The following is a 22,348-nucleotide window of genomic DNA, read 5'->3' as shown; positions in this document are numbered from 1 at the left end:
TAACCAGTCTTCTCCTGGTTAAGAGATTCATCTTTTGAGCTGCTGCAGGCATTCTTCCCTCCCAGAACTTCAGACTGCTCTGCTAGCTGTCTCCTCTGGTCCGTTTTTAGTTCTCTGTATCCTGTTTGATGGATAGACACCGAATGAGACATTTGTTACAGGTGCTGTCCTGAGTTACTCAAGGTAAATTCCAATTGTCTTCATCTCCATTGTGAGAGGAGGACTCCTGCAGTGGTGAAGCTCTCACCAAGCTGTTTTCTCTCCTTACTTCTAGACCCTTTTAGTGTGGCAACACGCTGTGACCCCTCTCCCGTTGTGTGACCCACATTCTCCCCCTAGATTTGTTGTAGTGCCATCAAATGGAGAGGTCCAAGTTTCATTGCGCTTACAGTACCCAGAAGCCCAGCCTGATTAACTCGTGTATCTCTGCCATTCCTAGAGTGAGCTTGCCTCTTCATCTGAAAACCTGACAGCTCTGATTTTAGATCTCCTTTTAAATCACTTCAAAAGGCATGGAGTATTTTGGACTTGGGAGCAGATCCCATTACTGATTATCTTTGGGACAGCAGTTCCATTCTTAAGAAGCTACCAACCAGTTGATTTTTAATTCAATTTGTACAGATCATCAGAATGGCATGTGTTGCTATTTGAATAGCACATGGGAGTAGGCCAAATGCATTACAGCAAGTGCAAGCTTGACAAGGAAACTCAAATATTGATGATGATTATGGGACCATTCTTTAGTTTGGTAACATTTAGGCTGTCAGCCTTTACAGGGGCACAGAGTGGTTTGCACATGGATTGTGATCAGGCTACTCATCCTGTACTGACTTCAATCAAAATTGATGCACAACTGATTTTCACTCTTCTACATCCTGAGCCTACGGAACTACCATGTTTGTACTTGTTCTTACGTAACTAGGATTGATCATTAGTAATACAGGCTACAGATTGATACTCTTCATTTCTTGGTTCTGTATTTCTTAGCAAGAGAAATACTGTCTGTGAATGTTCCCCATTCAGGCAGTGGTGGGCAACATGACAAGATTTACTTGGTAGTGCCTGAAGTCTTTACTTCTTCATAGTTTAGACATTTAGCTACTGTTTTATGCTGCTCACTGCTCAATATTGAAGATAGAGAACTGCATGTATCTAGAACCCTGTATGGTTCCTGACTATCATTTAAGTAGCATCATCAAAAAACCAGCAGCAGGAACTTACCACGCTTACAGACATTCCTTGGCCAGCACCTACCATCACACCCCCACCTTCTCCGCAATCCTCAAGACGGGGCGCAGAAACCCACTTTCACCCTAGGACTTGGGGCAGGCTGTGCTGGGACACCAGGAACGACCCCCTACCCCGTCCCTCCCCTCAGGCTGCCACAGGAGACCTCGGTTCCCCCCTGACTGAGGGGGGGGGGTCTGGTGTCCCCCAAGGACACACCGACCTCCATGGGCTCCTCCTGTGAGGCCACCAGCAGCCCTCAGGCAGGGACCCCTCCACAACCTGAGGGCCTGCAGCAGCTGCTCCCTCAGTACCACCACCCCGAGCCGCACCGTACAGCCGGGGGGGGGGGGGGGGGAAGCGGCTGGAAGAAGCCCAGCACAGCCGAGAGGAGCCGGGCAGGACCCCGCACCGAGCCCCTCTCACTCCCCCCCGCAGCTCCGTCCCCTCTGAGGGAAAACCCGCCGCCCGCGGCTTTATATAGAGGCGGCGGCCGTTGCGCATGCGCACAGCGGCACCTCCCCGCCCGGCGCCCGCCCTCCCGCCCACGGTCCCGCCCCGTCCCGTCCCCACCCGCCCGTGGGGCGCGTAGCCCGGTCAGGGATCCCCGGCGGACGGCGGTGCTGGCGAGGGGCTCCCTCTGAGGCGCCGTGCCTTAAGCTCTTGCTAGGCTGGCATTTCCTTACAGCGGCAATGTGACAGGTGCCAAGTCTCGGGGGGGGGGGTCGTTCTGTGAGGTGACAAGGCTCTGAGGGGGGGAGATACGTGAAGTGACAAGGTTCTGAGGGAGGACGTGTGAGGTGACAAGGCTCTGGGGGGGGATACGTAAGGTACCATGGCTCTGAGGGGGCTCTACGTGAAGTGACAATGTTCTGAGGGGGGATATATGAGGTGACAAGGCTCTGAGGGGCGGATATGTAAGGTGCCATGGCTCTGAGGGGGGATGCATAAGGTGACAAGGCTCTGGGGGGGAGAGATATGTGAAGTGACAAGGCTCTGAGGGGGGATATATGAGGTGACAAGGCTCTGAGGGGGGATATATGAGGTGACAAGGCTCTGAGGGGAGATATATGAGGTGACAAGGCTCTGAGGGGGGGATACGTAAGGTGCCATGGCTCTGAGGGGGCTATATGTGAGGTTACAAGGCTCTGAGGGGGGATGCATAAGGTGACATGGCTCTGGGGGGGAGAGATACGTGAAGTGACAAGGTTCTGAGGGGGGATATGTGAGGTGCCATGGCTCTGAGGGGGCTATATGTGAGGTGACAAGGCTCTGAGGGGGGGATACGTAAGGTGCCATGGCTCTGAGGGGGGTATACGTTGGGTGATAAGGTTCTGAGGGGGGATATATGAGGTGCCATGGCTGTGAGGGGGGATATGTGAGGTGACAAGGCTCTGGGGGGGGGAATACATGAGGTTCCACGGCCCTGAGGGGGAGCAGTACGTGAGGTGACAAGGTTGAGGGGGATACGTGAGGTGACGAGGTTTGGAGGGGGGGTATGTGAGGTGGCAAAGCTCTGTCTTTGTGGCAGCAGCAGCAGCAGCAGCACGGGGGGCTGCCCGAGGACCTGCTGAAGCCAAGACCCCCGGCAGCCCCACAAGCCACAGCAGGCGGGTGGCGACGGGCCCCTCCGCGTCCTACCGCTTCGGGGGGAGCCCGGCTTCCCCACACAGCCAGGATGACAGCCTTGCCCTCGCTGGGTGAACGTGGGGCCATTTTGGTGGCGAAGCCCCATGGGTGGGTGTGCCATTGCCCAGCCTGCAAGTCTTCTGTCAGAGCAGTGTACGCATTAATTAAAAAGTTGTTGGACGTACCTGGCTTTGCTGTGGAATTTCCCTTCATAAACGACTAGCCCTACACGCCCATTTATATGTATGTTATATATGTGCATGTGTATTTTTATGCATGTGTATCTTTAGCAGATTTTTGCTGCTGGAGTTGCAGTACAATACTGTTTGCCTTGGGCAGTAGTCAGGGTGGTTTAAAACACGCCGTGGGACACAAGCAGCGATTCTCTTGCCTGCGTTAAAGAAAAACGCAATTAACCCCGCGTTAGTTAGTTAGGTACTTTGTCGTCCAATTTACTTGGACGTTTTAAACTGAGGTGGGAGACAGGGTTTGCAGTGGCGGAGGGCTTCCTACAGCCTCAGGAGACTCCTGGAGTCGAGAAATTTGGCCGCAAAGGTGCAAAAATGCGGTCCGAAGGAGTCGGGCAGGAAAAAAAAAAAAAAATTGAAGCTTCCCATACCGGGAGTCGAACCCGGGCCGCCTGGGTGAAAACCAGGAATCCTAACCGCTAGACCATATGGGAGGCGCTGGGTGCTGTTCTCTCCGCCCGCCCCATAGTCTTTCCTGCCCGCACTCTCCTGCCGTTCGGGCCGGTACCGGGCTCCGGCGGGTCCCGTCCCACCGCCCCCGACGGACCGCCGGGAACCCCCGCCCGCCCCCTGCTCCACATCCCGCTTCTATAAATCCCCTCCTGCCAGGAAGGGGCTGCCCACACCTAAGATGGCGGCCGGCGCTTCCCTGCCGCCCCGCTCCACCCCCTTCTCTCTCCTCGCCCCGCCCGCCTCGGCGCATCACATGACGGGAGGGGGCGCGGGCGCGCGGGAGAGGGCGGGGTGAGCGCTCACGTGACCGGCGGCGGCCGCCGAGCGCTGGGTCTCGTGAGCGCCGCTGGGGGGGGGGGGGCGGGGGGTCCCGGGCGCCGCGACGGGAGCGGGCGAGACCCCGGCGGCGCGGCGGGCTCACGCGAGGCCGAGGCTTTGAGGCCTACCCCGGAGCGTTAGGGAGGGGGGGGGACCGCTCGGTCCCGCCGAGCTCCGGCGGGCAGGCCGGCAGGCAGGCACCCCCGCCGCCGCCCGCGGGCACTGCCGAGCCGGCCCGGGAGGCGTCTATCGCGGCTAGAGGTAGCGGGGGGTGGCGGGGCCCGGCGGCGCTGGCTGAGCCGGGGGGCGAAGCCGCTGTCGGGCCCGGTGGGGCTGGGGACAGCCCGGGGGCGGGGGTGGGGGGGTCGGGGAGCGGGGTCGGGGGCTGCCCGGAGGCCGGTGGTCGGTGCTGGGTGCCGGTGCGGGCTGGCGGCGGGGAGCGGGGTGTGTGGACATGTGACGCCGCGGTCATGGGTTGCTTGGTGCGGGCTCCGGAGCATCCCGGGAGGAAGGGGTAGGAGTAGGGACTGCGGGTGGGGCCGGCCCTGGCTGCCGTGGGCGAGGAGCCCCGAGCGGTCCGGGAGCTGTGCGGGTATCTCCCGCTGCCTTCCAGCGCTGGCCGCGTTTATCCTGCTTAGGCCTGTTTCGGCCGTGTAATTACGGGAACGTTGTTCGTCATGGGCGTGTTGGAGGGTTTTGCTAAAGTTTCCCCAGGCCGTCTGGAGCAGAAGCTGTCAAGTGCCTGGTGAGGTGGAGGTTGGGGGGAATTATGTCAGTGTGGGAGCGCTTCCCCTTTTGCACGGTGCTTCTGTGGGTGGGATTTGGACGTTGAATTGAAGCCTCTAAGTGAGGAAAGTAGAGCAATGTAAGAAGATGGTCTTCTCTCTGTAGGTGGGTGATGCCAAGCACAGCCATGAAGAAAAAGGTAAGAAGTGAAAGGAGAATCCTTCACAGTTGCGTTTTCCTTCCCCATCTGCGTTTGCTAATGTCGTTACGTGTTTGCATCTCTACCTCGGTGTGTTTTTTGGCTGCCAGGTACCTCTTAAGACTCCCGGAGTCAGCAGATGTGTCCTTTGCTTAAAGTGCTAGAAATTAAAATCGGGTTTGGGTTGATTCGCTGGCATGAGCGGTAGGGCAACCTCACTGCAGGGCCATCCTCTATAACTGCTGTATGAGTGTTTCTGGTATGTGTTGCAAAACCCTTTGCTTGCTGAGTACCTCCTGCAGCGCGAGGGAAGAGGATATGCTCTAACCTGCTTCGCTGGCCTGTGGGGAGACCCTTCTGGTGTGTTACAGAAACTTGCGTGGGGAGCCCATAATTCACTGAGGGCACCTGGGAGGATGAAACTTAACCCATGGGGAAGGAGTAGCGCTTTTTCTGAGGATTAGGGTGGGGGGGTAGGTGTATTCCAGCAGTAAGCATATTCAAAGCCATTAAAGTGGCTGCGTAGAGAATATACAGCTGGTCTTTCCATGGTGTGCTGGGATTGGGTTTCCTGCCTGGCCCTATGTGCTGGTGTCTGACCCCTTTGAAAGGCCTCCATGGTCTAAAACTTGGGAATTGGGTTTGCCTGTAGGCTGACTTGGGCTGTGCCTTTGAGCCATATTGAGTTTCTGCAGGTGGTATGAAATAAGAGATGTTGATGTTCTGTCTTTCTGCTCTGTGTGTAGCTCAGGGGAGAAGACAGTGTAGCTTTCCGGGGGTTTGCTCTGGAAAGGCTGGTAGGTATGACCTGACCAGCCTGCCTCTCTGAGGAACAGTCCTTGTTACCAAACCATCGAGGCGTGTGGTCAGCTTCTTTTTGGAAAGAGCACTTGCCAGCCTGTGAAATGTTGCAGTTGCTCTCAGAAGGATAACTTGTGCAAACAGGATGGTGTGATTCTGCCTCTCCTGTTTTGCCTTGAGATTCTGGCAGCTGTTGCTGTGCAGTCACAGAGTGAGGTTGGGAGTTGAGCGAGCGCCTTCCCAGCTAGTGTTTGGCACTGCGGGCTGGGCAGGCAGACTCAGGCTGGTTGCACTCTCATGAAACCTATCCTTGATGATAGACTTTCAGAGCTGTTGCCAAAGGCTGAATTTGACTTTGTAACTGGAACTTGTTTAACAGCTGTTTTTGTGAGCCAGTCTGCGTTGGCTGCCACTGTTGGGGGTTTTTTTCATTTTTATTTTTAGATCACAATGTAGAGCCTTGCCTTGTGTGACTGTCTCCCCTCTTCCCTCCCCCAGTCATCACCTAGCTTTTGGCTATCAAAGGTGCTACCTTTCCTTTGGCCTGATGGTCTGCAAACAGGACTCTAGAGTCAAGTGTCTCCCCTATATGATAGCCTGGTGCACTTGAACTGGGCTGTCCCATCTGCTTTTAACTTTTTGCTGGTCTTCTGACACCTAAAGCTTGAAAAGTAACTTGTATTTCACTTCTGATGGGGAAGAGAAAGCAAGTTGCATAAAGAGAAGGAAAAGACCGTGATTAGAAGAGAAGTAATGGGTGGAGAATACCAGTGCCAAATGAGCAAGGGATTGTTTCCAGCCTGGTCTTAAAGGCTTGAGATAAAGCTGATCCTTTGTCTTGGCAAAGTCCTTTACTGTCATCAAAAACATCAAGGCTTCACCTGTGGTGCCAGCACATTTGGAAAGTGTGCAGATGCAAGGGGCTGGGGACCGGGGAGGCTGTGGCAGCTTCGGGAGCAGCTCCTGCTCTTCCCCAAGTGCTGGTTGTGAGTCCTCTGCCAACGTGCGTTGGGAAAAGGGGGTCCAGTGGACAGTGGCTGTGGGCTGGCTGCACTTCCTTCTGGGTGGGAGGCAGCTGGTTGAAGGAACAGGAGTGTGGTGCCTGGAAGGGCAGAGATTCTTGGTGGGGTGCAGGGGACATAGTTCAAGAATGCAAACAAGATGGAAAGGTTTTCAGTCTGACCATGATTCAGTGACCATGGATAGCAAGGAGGTAAGGATGTCTGTGTCTCCCGCTTTCCCAGGCATGGTACTCTTCTTTGCCTCTCTCTTCTGATGCATTCACATCTGAAATATGTTGGTCCTGTGTTTTGGTGGCTTCGGCAATAAGATGTTAAACCCCAGGGAGCCGTGAAGAACTTAGTGCTCTGTGGTAGCTAATTCTTTCTTCTCTTTTTTTTTTCTTCCCAGGTGCTGCTGATGGGTAAAAGTGGGTCTGGGAAGACCAGCATGAGGTCCATTATCTTTGCAAACTACATCGCCAGGGACACACGGCGCCTGGGTGCCACAAGTAAGACTTCTCTTCTTTGAACTGCGAGTTCTCAGGGCTCAAACCCCCTTCATTAAAGGGGTGAGGCTGTTCCCTCCAGCAATTGCTGCCTCTCCTGTGGAGTGGGTGGGTGTCTGCTGATCCTCCCAGCTGCCACACCTCACAGGGAACTTCACTCCTGAGTTCAGCTGAGGGGAGGTAGGAAGCTGGAGTGAAAAGGAAGGCAGGACTAGGTTCAGTTATGCTGCTTTATTCTTGAACTTTTATCCTTAACTCTTTTTTGATCAGGAAGCAGCCTTTGCTGCAGCTACACCTATTGTTGGAGGAGCGTTCAGAGCTTCCTCATGGTCCTTCTTGTTGGTGAAGCTTTTCTGTTGTTAGCCAGCTGATCGCTAGCACAGCTGGAGGCACAGTGATCTAGCTATGCACCTGTGGTTTTGGCAGGATGATACACTAGGCTTAATTAGTGTCTTCTGCCTTTTTTTTTCTCCAAAGCCACTGATCTGAAAAAGCAATAAATGATTCCTCTGAAACAGGGGTATGAATTGTCAGGATCTAATGCTCCTCACTGGGAAGCATCTGTGAGGACTTAATGTCATGGATTGGTGTACGTTTCCTCTTTGCTGTAAATTTGGCCTGTTCATAAAGTTTACATTCTTTGTGTTACGGTTTTATTTTTTTGAGGCTTGCTTAAGGCCTTGCAGAGTGTGCTGGAACTAATGTCATTCTTAATATACCACAAAGATCAGAGAACATGTTGTTAAAGGGGAACCACCTGCTGTGTTTCTCAGGAGAATAGTGTCCTGGGCAGAGAGTAGGAAGGCTTGAATTACTCTGGGAACTGCCTCTTCCCGTAGCACCATCAGCTACAGATTTATGTACAACAATGTTGTTTAGATGGGATTTTACAAATTGTGGGCTGTGTTGTGAAGAATGGCATTTTTGGCTGCCCAAGGAGGTAGCTCTGATCCAGGTGTGTGGTACAGTTGGTAAACTCTTGTTGTCTCTTTCCAGTTGATGTGGAGCACTCCCATGTTAGATTTCTAGGAAACCTGGTATTAAACCTCTGGGACTGCGGAGGGTAGGTACTGTTTATTCTTTTGCTTTTGAAACCGTTGGGGGTTAGCTCTGGGGAATAAGGCTGGGGATGTAACAAAACAGAGGTCCTCCTGCCCCAGAGGGACGAGTATGCTGCTTGTGTATGAAGGGAGTAGAACAAGCTTCATGCGTGCACTGTAAGACTGGCGAGACAGCTCCGGAAAGAATGGATGCCACATCTTAGGCTTGTGTGTGGAGGTGGGTGGAAGAGGTTGGCATGATTATGCTGTCTCTTGAGTTACCCCTACATAAAAGGCGCAGTGTGGAGGTCTACCCTTCCCTTGCTGCCTCCTTTCTTCTGCTGGCAAAAAGGCTGAGCCCTTCACCTGGACTTTCTCCTGAGGTGGTGGGAGGTAACATGGGTTTCAGAATTGCTCGTCACCAGCTTGATCCAAATGGGATGTGTGCTGAGAGGTGATGCTGAAGGTTGACAGTGATCCTGTGGCTCCTGGAAGAATGCTCTCCCACTGACAGAGCCTCAGCAGAGCTATCCAACTTTGCTAAGCTTCATCAGCTCTCATGTCCTCATGTGTTGTCTGAGCCACATTCAAAAAAAAGTTAAAGGAGATTCAAATCCTGTAATAGCAGGCTATACTGATGGTTTTGGTTATGTTTTAGCTTCTGCTGCCCTGGCTTTTTTATATGTAACTTTCTAAAAGCCAGTCTGGGTCCAGAAGCAATGGAGCTCTGTTTGCAGAGGACACCGAGCAGCCAGCTGTGATGTGAGGGAAGCTTCAGCTTCCTGTGAGACTGGTGAGCAGATGCTCTTCAGGGGCATCCAACTTGGCTTGGCTGGAAATGCTTAGGGACCCATACGTCATGGGGAATATTGCCACCCATGGAGTTCTTGTCTAGACTCCTGTGATAGGGTCCGTAGCTCAAAATGCAAACCTTGCTTTTCTAGCAGGAGGTACTTTACACGTAGCAACTTCCCTGACAATGCTAAGCAAGACCTGGTTGCTCTGATGGGAGTCTCCTTGCTTTGTTGCTTTGCTCCTTCTCAGACAGGACACCTTTATGGAGAACTACTTCACCAGTCAGCGGGACAACATCTTCCGCAACGTAGAAGTCCTCATCTATGTCTTTGATGTAGAGAGCCGTGAACTGGAGAAGGACATGCACTACTACCAGTCATGCTTGGAGGCAATTCTTCAGAACTCTCCTGATGCAAAGATCTTCTGTCTAGTGCACAAGATGGACTTGGTGCAGGAGGATCAGCGGGATTTGGTGAGAAGCTGATAGTTGCCATAGGAATGCCTTCAAATAGAGCATCTTTTGACTGTGCTAATGTGTTACTGTTTCATACTTCAAATACAGCCCCATCAGCACCGTTCCTAGAAGGGTTTCTCAGATGTTAAGGATTGTCAAAGCCCTCTAAGCTTTTTCTGCCTTTTCTAAATTGTATGTCATTGCTATCTCTTGCATATAATCTAGTGGAAAGCAGCACCAATGTTTTTTAGTGACAAATACTCTAAGCCTTTTCTTTTATAGCACTGATTCTAGTGCTTTCACCAGACCTTGGCTCCAGAAGGGAGGTAGAACTGAAAGGAAGGTAGAACTGAAAGAAATCCAGCACTCTTAAACTCACAGGTCATCACATGGATGGCTTTGTGGATGATGGTGGTGACAGTGATGGTTGGTTTCTCTTTAGCTGTTGCTTTCAGTCCAGCATAGGGTCTGTTCTAAAGCATAACCACAAAAAAAAGAGTTGAAAATTTGCCAGTTAACTAGAAGGTGGTTTCTATTGGTTGATTCTGTCAGTTTGGCTTGCCTGCCCAGAGATCACCTCTTAAGCACTCCTCTGTCCCAAGAGGCATCCTGCAAAGGCTGGGGATCAACCTTTCAGAGATGTTTGGTGTTTTCTGTTCTTTTCAGGGCTTTTGAAAGGTTGCAGGGCGATTGGAAGATGTTGAGTTCCTACCAACCTTGCTTTTTCAGCTTGGACTGAAAAGCAACCAACTCCTGATACCAAAAGAAGAATTAGCTTTGTGGGTTAGACAAGCACATCCCTGGCTGCTTGGCCACTCCCTGGCTTGCAGCAAGTTTGGAGGCCCCTTTAGGCTGTTGGCTTTTGTCTGAAGTAAGAAGTCTTATTAAACTCTCTTCTGATTCCTGGTGAGTATGTGCCTGGGCAGCTGTAAAGGAGGCCATGTGAGGTCCTGCGGCTGAAACCACACCCTGACCTCCCTGCATAGACAGAGTTCTTCCACGTAGCAGGTTGGCTTCAGATCACTCACACTTGTCTGAGAGTGGTGATCCTCCTCTTCCAGTTTTAGTTCTGCCCTCCAGCTCAGTGCAGAAATAGCTCAAAGTTTGTTCATAGGGTTGGTTCAAGGAGCTTTTCCTCACTTCCATCTGCCTTCCCTCCAGGCTGAAGGATGAGTCTAAAGTCTTCTTGATGTGGTCCTGTCCAGATTTGTTTTGGGACTAGTGGACAAATGCTGGTTCTACATAGTTGTGCAGGGTCTAATGAGGCCCTGAGGTTGAGGGGTAGACAGAAGAGGGGCCTTACTTCGGACAAGCTTTCAATGGGTATCACTGCACACCCATCGAGATCTGTTTTAAGGTAACTGCTGCTCAGAAGAACACGCAAATACTGGGCCAAATCACTGTCTCTATAAATCTTACTGAAGCCTTTGGTATCCCAGGACCCAAATGGTAAGTGTTGGCCTACGCAGCATTCCACGGGGATCGGTTAATGTTCTGTCATGGTCCTAAAAACAGTAAGCTGAGGTGAAGGTGGTCATCGTGTCTTCCCCTGCAGAGGCATGTGGCTGGCTGTCCTGCTGCTTCTTTAGCAGTTATGTAGGAGCCTGGCACAAGGCTGTCTGGTCTTTGCTGTTCCCCGTGCCCACTTTTTTTTGTAACCATAAATTCTAAGGGCAGAGTGTGGTGTGAGAAGAGAAGACTGTAAGTACATGCCTCAGAGCTGCTCATACTGATGAACCTCGAGTGCTGGCTTCCTGTCCTGTTCTCAGTGATGGAGATTTTTGCCGGTGACCAGGGACTTGTCAAAATGTAGGTCCTCAGAGACACTCGTGCGTGTCTGCTTCCATTCCCACTCTGCAACACCCATAGTTATTTCAGCTTTGAGTCCCAGTCAGATCTATTGTGAGACAGCCAGGATCTGCTTGTCCATGCTGCTCCATTGGAAGGGGTTTCTGCCAGCCTGTCCTGGCCAGCGTGCTGTGCTGCTGTTTTCTCCAGTGCTGTAGGTACTTGAGGTTTGTTTGAAATGCATGCTGTAAATGCAATACAGTAACCACACCAAAGGCAGAAATATTTACACTCAACTGCTAATAATTTTTTTTTATTTCCCAGATTTTTAAAGAGCGTGAGGAAGACTTGAAGCGCCTTTCCCGTCCCTTGGAATGTGTTTGTTTTAGAACTTCCATCTGGGATGAAACACTTTACAAGGTTTGTACAGCTTCCTCTCCATATCTGGCTTCCCCCCTCCCGCTTGAAAACAAGAGCATGAGGAAGCCAAGTGGTTAGTTGCTACTGGTTGATTGGTGACTGGTCCTTTTTAGTTCTGCAGCAACTACTTCTGGAGGTTAGCTGTTGTAAACAGCATCTGAGCATCCTGGTTTTAATTAGAAAAAGTAAAACCCCTCCACATGTTGGAATCCTGGTGTCAGTATCTTAATACGGCTTAAACACTTTGCCTGGCTACTTTAGAAAGAGCTGCTGCATCTTTTAGTCATGTTTATCTATGGAGGTGTTTCCTGTGTTTCTCTGCAGCACTGTTAAAACACGTGCATTTACCATCCTGGGAATTTGCTTTGCTTTTGGGAGGGGAGAGTTTTGGGGTTTTTTTGTGTTTGTTTTTTTTTTTTTTGCTGTCAGTCTTGACTGCAGTGTCAGAAGTCTTCCAGGTGTGGGAGTAGTGAGTGGTACCTGGGCTACACTGAGAGCAAATGATTGTTATAATTGTTAGCTAATGCTAATAAGCAGTGGTGGTAGTGGAGTGGCTGGGTTGCTTGTCTGAAGGTGAGGACCATTTGGCTCTTTCTCTTGACTTTGGTGGGACTTTGCATGGCAGATTTCACCATCCTAGCAAATCCATCCCAAGCCACAGCAAATTCCCCTGCCTTCAGTGTATGATGTGTTTGGCTGAGGCTGGTACAGTATCGTACGCCAGACATCACTCTTCATAAAGCATGTACCCAGCTCCCTCTAGAAATCAGCCTTCCCAAGCAGTGGTGTACCCTGTCCTCCTGCAGGCATCCCTGATGTTCATCAGTTATGCTGGTTACTTTATTTGAGCAGGTTATACAGCTGCAGACCTGCACTTTTCTAGACACAGCCCTGCTGGAGCTCTTCAGAGCTTGTGGTCTTGTCTTGGGCTTTTAACTTTGTGTTTGGCAAGTGGGATGGTTGGAGTGTCTGGTAAATATCAGGTACTTGGTAGGTAGGAGACCCCCTGACTCCTGGGATGGAGCATGTGGCCAGGCACTGACGTGAACCTGGGTCAGTAGGTAGGCAGTGAGGTAAAGCTGAGCGTGGAGGACCTGAGTCTGAATGAGGACAGACGCCTATTACGGCATCCCCAGTCCCTTCTGGGCTTGTTCCTGACTCATTGGGTTAGATTAGAGCTTTCTGTTTGGATCAGTGATGAGCTGCCAAGTATCCATCTGCATGTTGACCTTGCTCAAGATTAAAAAAAAACTCTGAAAACTTGAGCAAGTTTATCTGGGAGCAGTAGACAGAAGCATTGCAAGCTTAAAATGAGGATGATTTAAGCCTGTTTAGTAGTATTCTAGTTTCTCTGTGACTGATGTGGAGAAGAACTTGACGCAGTGAAGGTGACTCAGGTCTGGGGTACAACTGGTAGTCTCCGCTGTAGTAGAGATACCTGGACACAGAGGTGGGAGAAGCTTCTCAGTCTTGCCTAGGCTATCAACACCCAGAACTGCAAATAATCCATTTTTGAGCACGTTGCTTAACAAAGGGATGAGGCAGAGGAGTGCTAATGCAGACCTTATGTTGTGTCTTTCTTCATTGACAGGCATGGTCCAGTATAGTCTATCAGCTGATCCCCAATGTCCAGCAGCTGGAAATGAACCTGAGGAACTTTGCTCAGATCATCGAGGCAGATGAAGTGCTTCTGTTTGAGAGAGCCACTTTCCTGGTGAATACAGCAGTTCTGCCCTTCGGGTTCCTCTGCCCAGCCTAGGATGGAGTTCCCTTAATGGAAAGTGCTGTTGTGGCAGTAGCCCAAAGAGAGGTGTCAGCGCCAGATGGCAGAATGCATTGATCCAGGCCTTGTGATATTGAAAGTAGCTGACGTGACTCCATGGCTCACGGGACCTTCCCAAAATTTCCACTTCTAGCAGTTTAGCTGAGGGCTTGATGGTTATTTCCCTCTTCCAGGCTGTGAGGGGGTTTCATATCCCCATTCTGTTGTCGGCTGTGGGACATTTTTGAGAATTCCTTTCTGCACAGGGCAAGAACCTTCTTTAGCTTGAAATTAGCCTTTTCAGTTCCTCCTGGCCTGACATTTTAACTGGTCTTGATTTCTGCTTTTATTTTTTTCGTCTGATGCTCTACAAACCCGGAGTATGGATAGAGGATCACAAGCAATTGGATTGCAATGGCTTTCAAAGTTACCGGCTACACGGTAACTGCTTCCAATCTGTTGTCTCTGCAAGGTAAAATGTGTTGGTTAAAACGACCATTGCTGCTTGTCCATCCATACTCTTGGTTTCTGGATTGGTCTCTTCAGACTTTGCACCAAAATCCTTGCTGACCTTAAGGAATGGTTTTGAAATTTTTTGAGTGTTTTCCCTGATGGCCAAATGTCTGATTTTGAAATGATGGAGGGAATGTGGAAAAGGAACTGTTAACTTTTCTCACTTTTTAAACTATCAGAAGTAAACACCTGCCATTTTTTGCAAGTTCTGCTTTTTGACCTTTTGTAGATAACAAATAGTTCCACCTTGGTGGTATGTAACAGTACTTTTGTTATAAGTACCTTTTTTACTGAAAAAGAATAACTTTTGCTGCAAAAATCTATGCTTATTTTCAGCATAATGGTGAATTTTTACAAGACTCTTTCTTCTCACTTTTTTCATATATTTAAACTTCCCCTCAGGACTCTTTTCTCCTGAAGTGAAATCTTACTCTGAAATTGTATTCAAATCACAGTAACAGAAAAACCTATCTGGAAAGTTAAGGAACGGACTTGCATGCAATGAAGGCTTTGGTATGAATGCAATCCTTGAATCTGGCTAAACCTGTACTTGTGTGAATAATTTGGCAGGTTTAAAAAGTAGGATGTACATGATTGTTTTAAGGTGCTCAAGGGGAAAAAAACCCCCAAACCTTAGTTCTCGCAAGCCTGTTAAATGTGATTCCATAGGTAGAAAAGAGTTTAACATCCTTGCGCAAGGGCATCTGACACTTCCAGTAGCAGTTGGTTTCGTGATTCTTAAGAGCTTAAAGCACACAGCATAAGGTTTTTAAAATGCTCCTTTTTGGTTTGCTGTGGGAGCAAAGGTGATGCAACTGATTGATTGTGTGCCATTCCCCTTATGCAGTAAATGCAGTTCTTGGTCCGTTAGCTAATTTGGCTGAGGAGTAAAGGTCTGTAGGCTACCAGCCGTGTGAAAATGGTCAGGGAGAAATAGCTGGGGATCACGCTGCAAGGATTTCTAAAAACTTTTGATCCTTTGAATCTTTGCAGCCAGGCACTAAGGTCTGCATGTTGCTGCTGGATCACTGTGTGGGAGGAAGAGGAGGGGAACTGATCTGAATGCAGGCAGCTTAGCACAGTGTTGGTCTGACTCGGTGAACTGGTGGAGAAAGAACTCCCTAGGAAACCAGCTGCCTTTGTTCCGCTTTTCTTAGGGAGGAATGGCTTGCTTTGGCTTTGGGAGCAGTGCTTGTGCATCCTACCTGTTGCAGAACTGGAAATTTCTCAGGTTCAGTCCTTGAGAATCTGCAGCACAATAGGCTTAGGAGGGAAAAGCTGTTCCAGCTTTTGTCAAGTGTCTGTTTCCCCTACCTGAAGTGATGGTCTTGCATTTTTTTTTTCCTCTCCTTGCACTTTCTTTTTCTTTGAATCAAGGTTTAAATTCCTGCTAAGTTGGAGTATTCACACCTCAAATGGAGGTCTCTTGCATATCTTACATACTTGTATCTGCGCTTGTGAAAGGCTTCCTGGTGATTGTATTGCTGAGTCTTGTTTTACCATGAAAGCACCACAAGTATTGTTGCAAATAGTTGCCAAGATTCAATCTGCAAAAGGCAAAGGGGAATCCCTGTGCTGGTCACCACCTGTTTCCCACGATTGCTGTCCAGTCTGAGAAACCTGTGCTGAAATAAATTGCTAACTCTGCACTCTCTCTCCTTCTGCCTTCCAGGTCATTTCTCACTATCAGTGCAAAGAACAGCGGGATGTCCACAGATTTGAGAAAATCAGCAACATTATTAAACAATTCAAGCTAAGTTGCAGGTGAGCTGGTTTAATCATTAGGTGGGGAAGATACCTCAGCAGGTATTTCGGCTTTATCCAGAAGCACGAAGGCTCTCCAAATTAATACTAGTTCTGTGACTCCTCAGGAAGCTGAGATGCCATAGTTAAATTGCACCATGCTTAAACACAACTGAGTTAATTGTTATCTTTTGTAACTTCCTCCTTTGCTGATGGTTGAAAGAGGTTTGTTTTGAAATGGCCGTTTTCTTCTAGGCCTCATTCTCCTGGGCAAGGTAGGGAAGTTCCAGGACTGAACTGATAAATAAGTGACAGTCAACAGTGCTGCAGAAAGTCAGGTGGAGAGCTTTGCTTCAGACCCTGTACCATGATCCTGGTTTGGGAGGAAGAGGCTTCCAGACCCTATTTATCAATATTTCGAACAGAAAAGCGGAAAGCTTGCTTTGGAGTAGCTTGGCTTTTGAACAGCCTCCAGGTTCCACAGTGAGTTGGTAGTATCTGCAAGTGTTTGGAGCCTGAATAGGATGGAGAAGTGGCTGCATGGTTTACAGAGCCATCTCCAGATGTTTCAGTTGTATACTTACTTTTGCTGGTTAACCACAGAGGGTTCAACTGGCCTTCTAAATGGCTGAGCTGTTACATCTGTGGGGCAATTGATGTTGACTGCCTGGGTGTAGCAGACTCAGTCAGTGGGGTTGCATATCTTGAGTTACCTTCACCATTCAATGCGCAAATCACTTCATATTGTTCTCGTTTAGCTTAAAGCTAAAGAGTTTTTTCTTTTGTAAAACAAAACAACAAAACCAACCAAACTTGTAGTTGCACCTGGTGTTTCTCACCTAGTGGGAACTCAAACACTTTGTTACCAACAACTCAAATAATGGGATGTTGGCTATGTGGGCACAAAAGCTGTTTGAGCAATGTTACAGTAAATAGTTCATTTACTCTTACTTTTTTTTTTCTTTCTTTCTCTTTTCTTCCTCCCCTCTTAGTAAGCTGGCAGCTTCTTTCCAGAGTATGGAGGTCAGGAACTCTAACTTTGCTGCTTTCATTGACATCTTTACATCAAATACATATGTGATGGTGGTGATGTCAGACCCCTCAATACGTAAGTTGAAGTGAAGACAAGCCTCTGGCCTCTTTTTTTTTCTTGTTTGCAGGGACAAAAAGCTGAATGAGTCTAGTTTAAACTGTGTTTCCCTTGTAAAAATGACAAAACACTAGGCAAAGCAGTAAAACTGATTGTAATTAAAAGACAGAGAGGGATCTGCTGTCCTGCTGGTTTGCCCTGTCTGAGCAGAGGGTGGCAGAAGGTGGTTAAAAAGTGACTTACCTTGCAGGAGGCAAGAGACGTGTGCCTTTGACAGCCGAGCTATTTGTTGCTGTCAAGTGGAGGATTGTAGCAGTGGTGGGGAACCGCTGTAACAGATGTGACCTGATTTAGTAGGTCATGTCTAATAACCTATTTTGGGCTGTTCTGATCTGGCAGCCCCAGTAATTTTTGGAGAGGAAGCAGAGATGGATCATATTTGAGTTTTTGCTCTTGCTGCCTGAACTGTCATAGTGGGCAAGGACTCTAATTATAGTAGCATCTATTTATCTTAAAGAAGAAACTGCAGCCAGCAGCGCCAGCCCTTACAGGCACAGCGTGACTGTTTAACTGTTTGCACAACTCCAACTGAAACTGCTCTGTTAGGATTCGAGGTGCTTAAGAGACACTGTCCAGGACAGCCTTGTGGCTTACAGTGTTGATGCTTCCTGTCCTCTTTTTGAGTGGTTTACTGAATTAGGGAAAACCTGTGTAAACCCCCGACTGGATTACCGGCTGTGATGATATTGCAATTAGAAGTGGCAAATGAGCAGCTGTGGTGACTTGTGCAGCTATCCCTGTGAGCGAACTGCTTGACCGTAGTTGACTGACTCTTCCTTGGTGTTGTACTGAGGTCAGCAAACAGCCCAGACCTTCCAGTGTTAAATTTTGCACAGCTAGGGAGCAGTGGGGTTGAAATAAGAGAGCTTGCTGACGGGGACATTGCTTTTAGGCAGCGCTTAACTTCTGAGGACTTGGTTACTTGCATCCCTTTTAATTTCTTTTATCTCCCCTGTCCCTTTTCCGTCCTAGCTTCTGCAGCTACGCTGATAAACATCCGCAATGCCAGAAAACACTTTGAGAAGCTGGAGAGAGTGGATGGACCAAAGCACAGCCTGCTCATGCGCTGAATGCTGGCCAAGGCACACGGTCTTTGGGGGGAGAAAAAATGAATTGGAACTACTTATTTTTAGGAGAATCTAACAATGTTGATGTCTTTGTTGGGCTTTGAAATGAGTGCGCTGCTTTATTTTTTCTCCTTTTAACGTTGGACACTAGTCACTCGGAGGATGTCTGGATACACTGCGGACCTTCAAAAGAGACTTCCCTGGCGTATGTGGGGTTGGGAAGAAGTAAGGACAGGTGATGTGCACGTGATCTCGTACTCCTGGTTGTCATAGTGGCACATGGCAGAGCCGTTTTGGATGTTTTGCTCCTGGGTGATCGTATAAGTCACAGGAATGGAATATTACTGTTTTATTGGTTGGTTGCTAGAATACGTTTATAAATTTCTCCTTGTCTTCAGTCATGAAAATAAATTTTTGCTACCAGGGATTTCAAATCCTAGAGCTTTGGAAAGTGGGTTTTCTTTCTTCTAAAACCTAGGGCAGCTTTGGCAAGCTGCATTTCTCCTTTCACATTATTGGGAGGGCATTGACTGAGGGCCATTCCAGAGTTTCATTTAAGATAATTTCCCCGCTCCGGCCTGATGTGGAGGCAAAATGCACTCAGCGGGTGAAGCAGTCAGGCTGGCATTGGCCTCTTGACACTTGCCAAAGTGATGGAAGGACCACGGTAAATAAAAGGGGCCAAAGACCCTAGTTGACCAAGCAGCGAGATGGTCCTGGCATGCCTGGTCTTCATCCTCGTGATCCAGGAGGGGCTGGTGTGGGCATGGAGGAGCCCCAGAACGTGTGATGGGTGGAGTGTGCATGAGCTATATTAGCTGTGTTTGCGATGAGCCAGTTGGGCAGTGTTTGGCACTGATGTTACTTGACGCTACTGTCTATTTTTTAATGAATTTTTTGTGTGCATTTCCATTAAACATAGGAACAACAAAAGCACTGTGAGTTAGGGGAATCTCTGGCTTGCTGGGTGGGAGCTGATGCTTGCCAGCATCTCTCTTGCTGCATCAAATTACTATATAAAAAGGGGTGTGGTGACTCTGAGCCTAGCTCTCCGCTTTGTATTCTCAAAATCATGCTTTTCCCCCTGTATCCCTGCCCACACGCGCACTGGGGAGGGTGGGAAAAATCTGATGGGGTGAGTCCGTTACATGAGAACGGGGAGCTAAAGGGCACCTCTCGGCTGGAGAGCTGAGGGTGGGCTCTGCACAAAGTCTTCCATCGATTCCCAATCTTTACGGCATTAAACACCCGCGTCTTGCACCGCCTGCTCAGCAGATGCGTTGGTGCTCTGTCAGGCTGGGTGTGTTTTCAGTGAGAATCCTCAAGTCAGCATCCCTGTGGGAGAGGAACTTGCCGAGATTCCTATTAACAATTTAGGTGCTGGAGTTTCTGGAGAGCTTGGGAATGGGCTGGAGATGCAGCGGAGGGTTTCCATTTGTCTTCAGTGCTTGCAGGTGTGGAATACGGTCCCGGTCCTGGAGCGGGAATAGCAAATCTCACCCACGGTCGCTTTTGTCTGACGTTGGGCCGGAGCAAGCCGAAATGTGACTCCAGTTCCCTCTTGCGGATGCTGCCCCACCACTTGGACAAGGTCAGTCCCTGCTTTCGCTCTGGTACAGTGGAGAAACTTCATGGCTTTCTGCACTCAAACCCTGCCCTCAGCGCTGTTGAGCGGAGCAAGAGGATGAGTTGCTGCTGATCCGTATGTTGTCGGAGCCTCGGGAACATCACCTCTGAGGGATTCCTGGGAAGGGCTCTGCTTGCTGGAGATGGGCAGCTGTTGTGGCTTCAGGAGAGCAGAAGATGGTTTATGGCCACAATTCTGGTGCAGATTGAAGCACCTTCTGCTGCGAGTACGTTTTCATAGCAGGCAGCTGTTCCTGCCGGAGATGGAGGAAGGGACAGTGGGAGATGCTGCCTTATTTCCATGGTTACAAGGTGTTGCCGTTGGGTTTCATTAAGGGATAAACTGCTTGGCATGTGAAAGTGGGATAATGTTAAGGGGGGAAAATGTGGGGTGGGGACGCAGGGAACAAACTGCTGTGAAGGAAGATGGGTCTGGTAGCTGGTGGGGAGCCAAACCCAGTGTGCAGGTACCCTGGCTGGCTGAAGCCTCTCCGGGGCTGGCGATACGATGGTGGTAGCTAAAGTTCTGCTCTTCTCTCTTAACCGCAAATCTATTTTCCTAAAGTATGCGTATTTTGCAGGGCTTTTTTGAAATCAACGTTTTCCTTTTGCTCTCTAGCAGAGATGCTGCTGGTGTTGCTCTGTGCACATGCTGTCAGGCGACTGCCCTTGACATTGCTGAGCAGCAAGGCTTGGTGGATCAGGCTCCAGCACCTTCACCCTACCTTCTGGAAGACTTAGCCCCTTACTCTGGTGGCTCTATCAAAAAAAACCCCCAAAAAACCAAACAACTTGATGCCTGCTCCAGATGTTACTTTTACAAACATACTCATGTGCGAGTCTGGCCCCAAAGAGCCAAACTGTACAATCTCAATGAGATGGCAGAGGTCCCTCCTACTTTGGAACTAGTAGAAACTTCATGCCGCCTCTCGTGAAGATACTGAATACACGCCCTTGCTTGGCCCTGTTCCTTTCCGCAGGCTGCCTTTCCTCTTGGAGCTGCCGTGTGGCCTGGAGGCGAGTTCCCTGGGGATGGGGAGGTGGGATGGTGGCCGTAAGCTCAGCTGTCCCTCTTTAAAGCGGTCCGGGCAGGTTCTGATTGCTGTGTGTGTCTTAGTACCGTAGGTTTTCCAACCATCTCTTTCCTGCTACCTGCATTGGACTAAGCGTGGATGACTCAAGTAGGGTCGACTTGAGGGTGAACAAGCAGCTGGTACCCCTGTGATGAGCTGCGTTCAGATCAGCTGAACTTTCGGAGCTCTCCCGGAGTACCGCGTTTCGTTTTACCTCCTTAGTGGCATGTAGTAGTGGTAGCGTCAATGTCTCCAGGAGATGAGAAGTGGCTGGGTGGGATGGACGTGGGTCTGCGGTGCCCATCGGCTGCCGGGTACTGCTCTCCAGCTGGGAGCGAGATCCTCGAACACATCCAGCGAGTGACGTGGATGCTGCAGAGTGAGCTCAATTTCACTGACAGTCGCTTTGCTCTGCTTAATTGTGACTTGTAGGCACCTCATGAGTCGCATCCGCACAATCCCTCACGATCTGGAGCTCAGAAGATCTTGTGTCCAAGATCCACTTGTATCTCAGACGCTTGTGGCTTGGCACAGAATTACGTAGGTGAGGTCCCGTCTCCACGTCCATCGTCCTGCTGCAGGCAGGTCCCTGTGGACTGCTCAGGGACTTGAGCATCTCCAAGGATTGGGTCTCCTATCCAAGAGCTCCATTCCATGGTGTGATCACCCTCATGATTTTAAAATTAATAATAAATATCCATGTAACGGAGCTTCCCGTGTTGCAGCTTGAGCCCTTGCCTCTTGTCCTGTCCCCACTCCTCTCCACCAAGAGCCTGGCTTTTCCCCGTCCCCTCCGGGTGCGCCCTTGCAGACAGTGGCGAGAGCCCCTGAGCTGACCCAGCGCCCTCAGCCTCTCCTTGTACCTCCTGGATGTGCTCCAGTATCTCTGTGCCCGCTTTTCTTGCGCTAGGGAACCCCAAACCGGACACGGGGTCCGGCTTGGGGTCTCAAAAGTGCTGAAGAGCGAGGAACAGTCACCTCCTCCATAACCGCGGGGACTTCCCGATGCTCACTGTAACCCCTTCAATCCACTATTCCTTCAATTTTCCACCTTATTGCCCATTTTCCATATTTTTCTCAAGAAGGACTGTGTCGATGTTTGGGGTTGCTCAGGTTGCGCTTGGCTGGAAGGGGGTCGAGACCCTGGAGGGGTGTTCTCCAGAGCCAAAGCACTTTGCGTGAACAGCTCGGTACGGTTGGACCTCAAGATGCCAACGGTGGTGGATCCGGCTCATCGGGGAGGAGCGAGGCAGGGCGGTGCGTTGCCAAGATCCTGTGGGGTTTATTTCATGGAATCGATGATCCCAGCTGTGGTTAACGATGGAGCTACTGCAGGGTGCTGGGGTAGAGCCTCCAGATGAGCTCAGCGGGCGGAGGGCTACGTCCATCGCCCGTGGTGGCCGTCTCCGTGGACCTGGATTCGGTCTTGATGCCGAAACCAAGGATCCTGCTCCCTGGAGCCGAAAGGCCGGTGGGTTTGGACCTTCACGTGCCCCCATTGCTGTGGCAAAGCTCAAGGGACCACTCAAAGTCATCCTCGAAGAGACGTGGCTGCGGGGAGGGGGTACACCCCGGTCCCCCCCACCCTGCTCCCCCAACCGCCGGCAGGCAGCTGCCTGCGCCCCAGCCCTGCACCAGGCTCGTGTTTTCCCTACGGCCGTATTTTGGGAGCTCCTGGGGGGGAAAATGGGGGAGTTGCCACCTTTTTTCCTTTTTTCTGTCTTTTTTGGGGGGGGGGTTACCTGGTATTTTAGGGCTTGCAGCTGGTTCTTCAGCTCGATGATGTCCGGGGGGGGTCCCTGCGGGCGC

At 50.0% G+C, this 22,348-nt stretch overlaps 1 protein-coding gene and 1 non-coding gene across 6 annotated transcripts; one reads left to right on the top strand and one right to left on the bottom strand.

The window, feature by feature from the left end:
* Nucleotides 1-3,466: 3,466 nt before the first annotated feature.
* Nucleotides 3,467-3,538, bottom strand: TRNAE-UUC (transfer RNA glutamic acid (anticodon UUC)). The gene has a single exon. It is a non-coding gene; the product is annotated as a tRNA-Glu (tRNA).
* A 323-nt stretch (nt 3,539-3,861) lies between these two features.
* LOC142043415 (ras-related GTP-binding protein A) lies at nt 3,862-18,281 on the top strand. 5 transcript variants are annotated; one of them, XM_075054587.1, is made up of 10 exons: nt 3,862-3,888; nt 4,767-4,800; nt 7,012-7,111; nt 8,105-8,171; nt 9,193-9,415; nt 11,510-11,605; nt 13,197-13,319; nt 15,553-15,644; nt 16,616-16,731; nt 17,746-18,281. In XM_075054587.1, the coding sequence occupies exons 2-10, from the start codon at nt 4,774-4,776 to the stop codon at nt 17,841-17,843; spliced, it is 942 nt and encodes a 313-aa protein (XP_074910688.1). In that variant the 5' UTR covers nt 3,862-3,888; nt 4,767-4,773; the 3' UTR covers nt 17,844-18,281. The 5 variants fall into 5 exon arrangements, with proteins under 5 accessions (XP_074910688.1, XP_074910687.1, XP_074910686.1 ...); XM_075054586.1 differs by having other exon boundaries at nt 3,871-3,893; XM_075054585.1 differs by lacking the exon at nt 3,862-3,888 and adding an exon at nt 3,922-4,136.
* The last annotated feature ends 4,067 nt before the right edge of the window (nt 18,282-22,348 follow it).

The sequence above is a fragment of the Buteo buteo genome, chromosome 22 (assembly GCF_964188355.1).
Source record: "Buteo buteo chromosome 22, bButBut1.hap1.1, whole genome shotgun sequence".
NCBI classification, from domain to species: Eukaryota; Metazoa; Chordata; class Aves; order Accipitriformes; family Accipitridae; genus Buteo; species Buteo buteo.
Note: the sequence above shows the minus strand (reverse complement) of the source record. Positions and strands in the feature narration are given on the sequence as shown.

What these genes read in the sequence shown, in the direction of transcription:
- LOC142043415 (XM_075054584.1), top strand. Translation starts at nt 4,553, where the DNA reads ATGGGCGTGTTGGAGGGTTTTGCTAAAGTTTCCCCAGGCCGTCTGGAG. An exon ending in TTGAGAGAGCCACTTTCCTG is followed by an intron (nt 13,320 to 15,552) that starts GTGAATACAGCA and finishes TCTGCCTTCCAG; the next exon opens with GTCATTTCTCACTATCAGTG. An exon ending in CAATTCAAGCTAAGTTGCAG is followed by an intron (nt 15,645 to 16,615) that starts GTGAGCTGGTTT and finishes CTCCCCTCTTAG; the next exon opens with TAAGCTGGCAGCTTCTTTCC.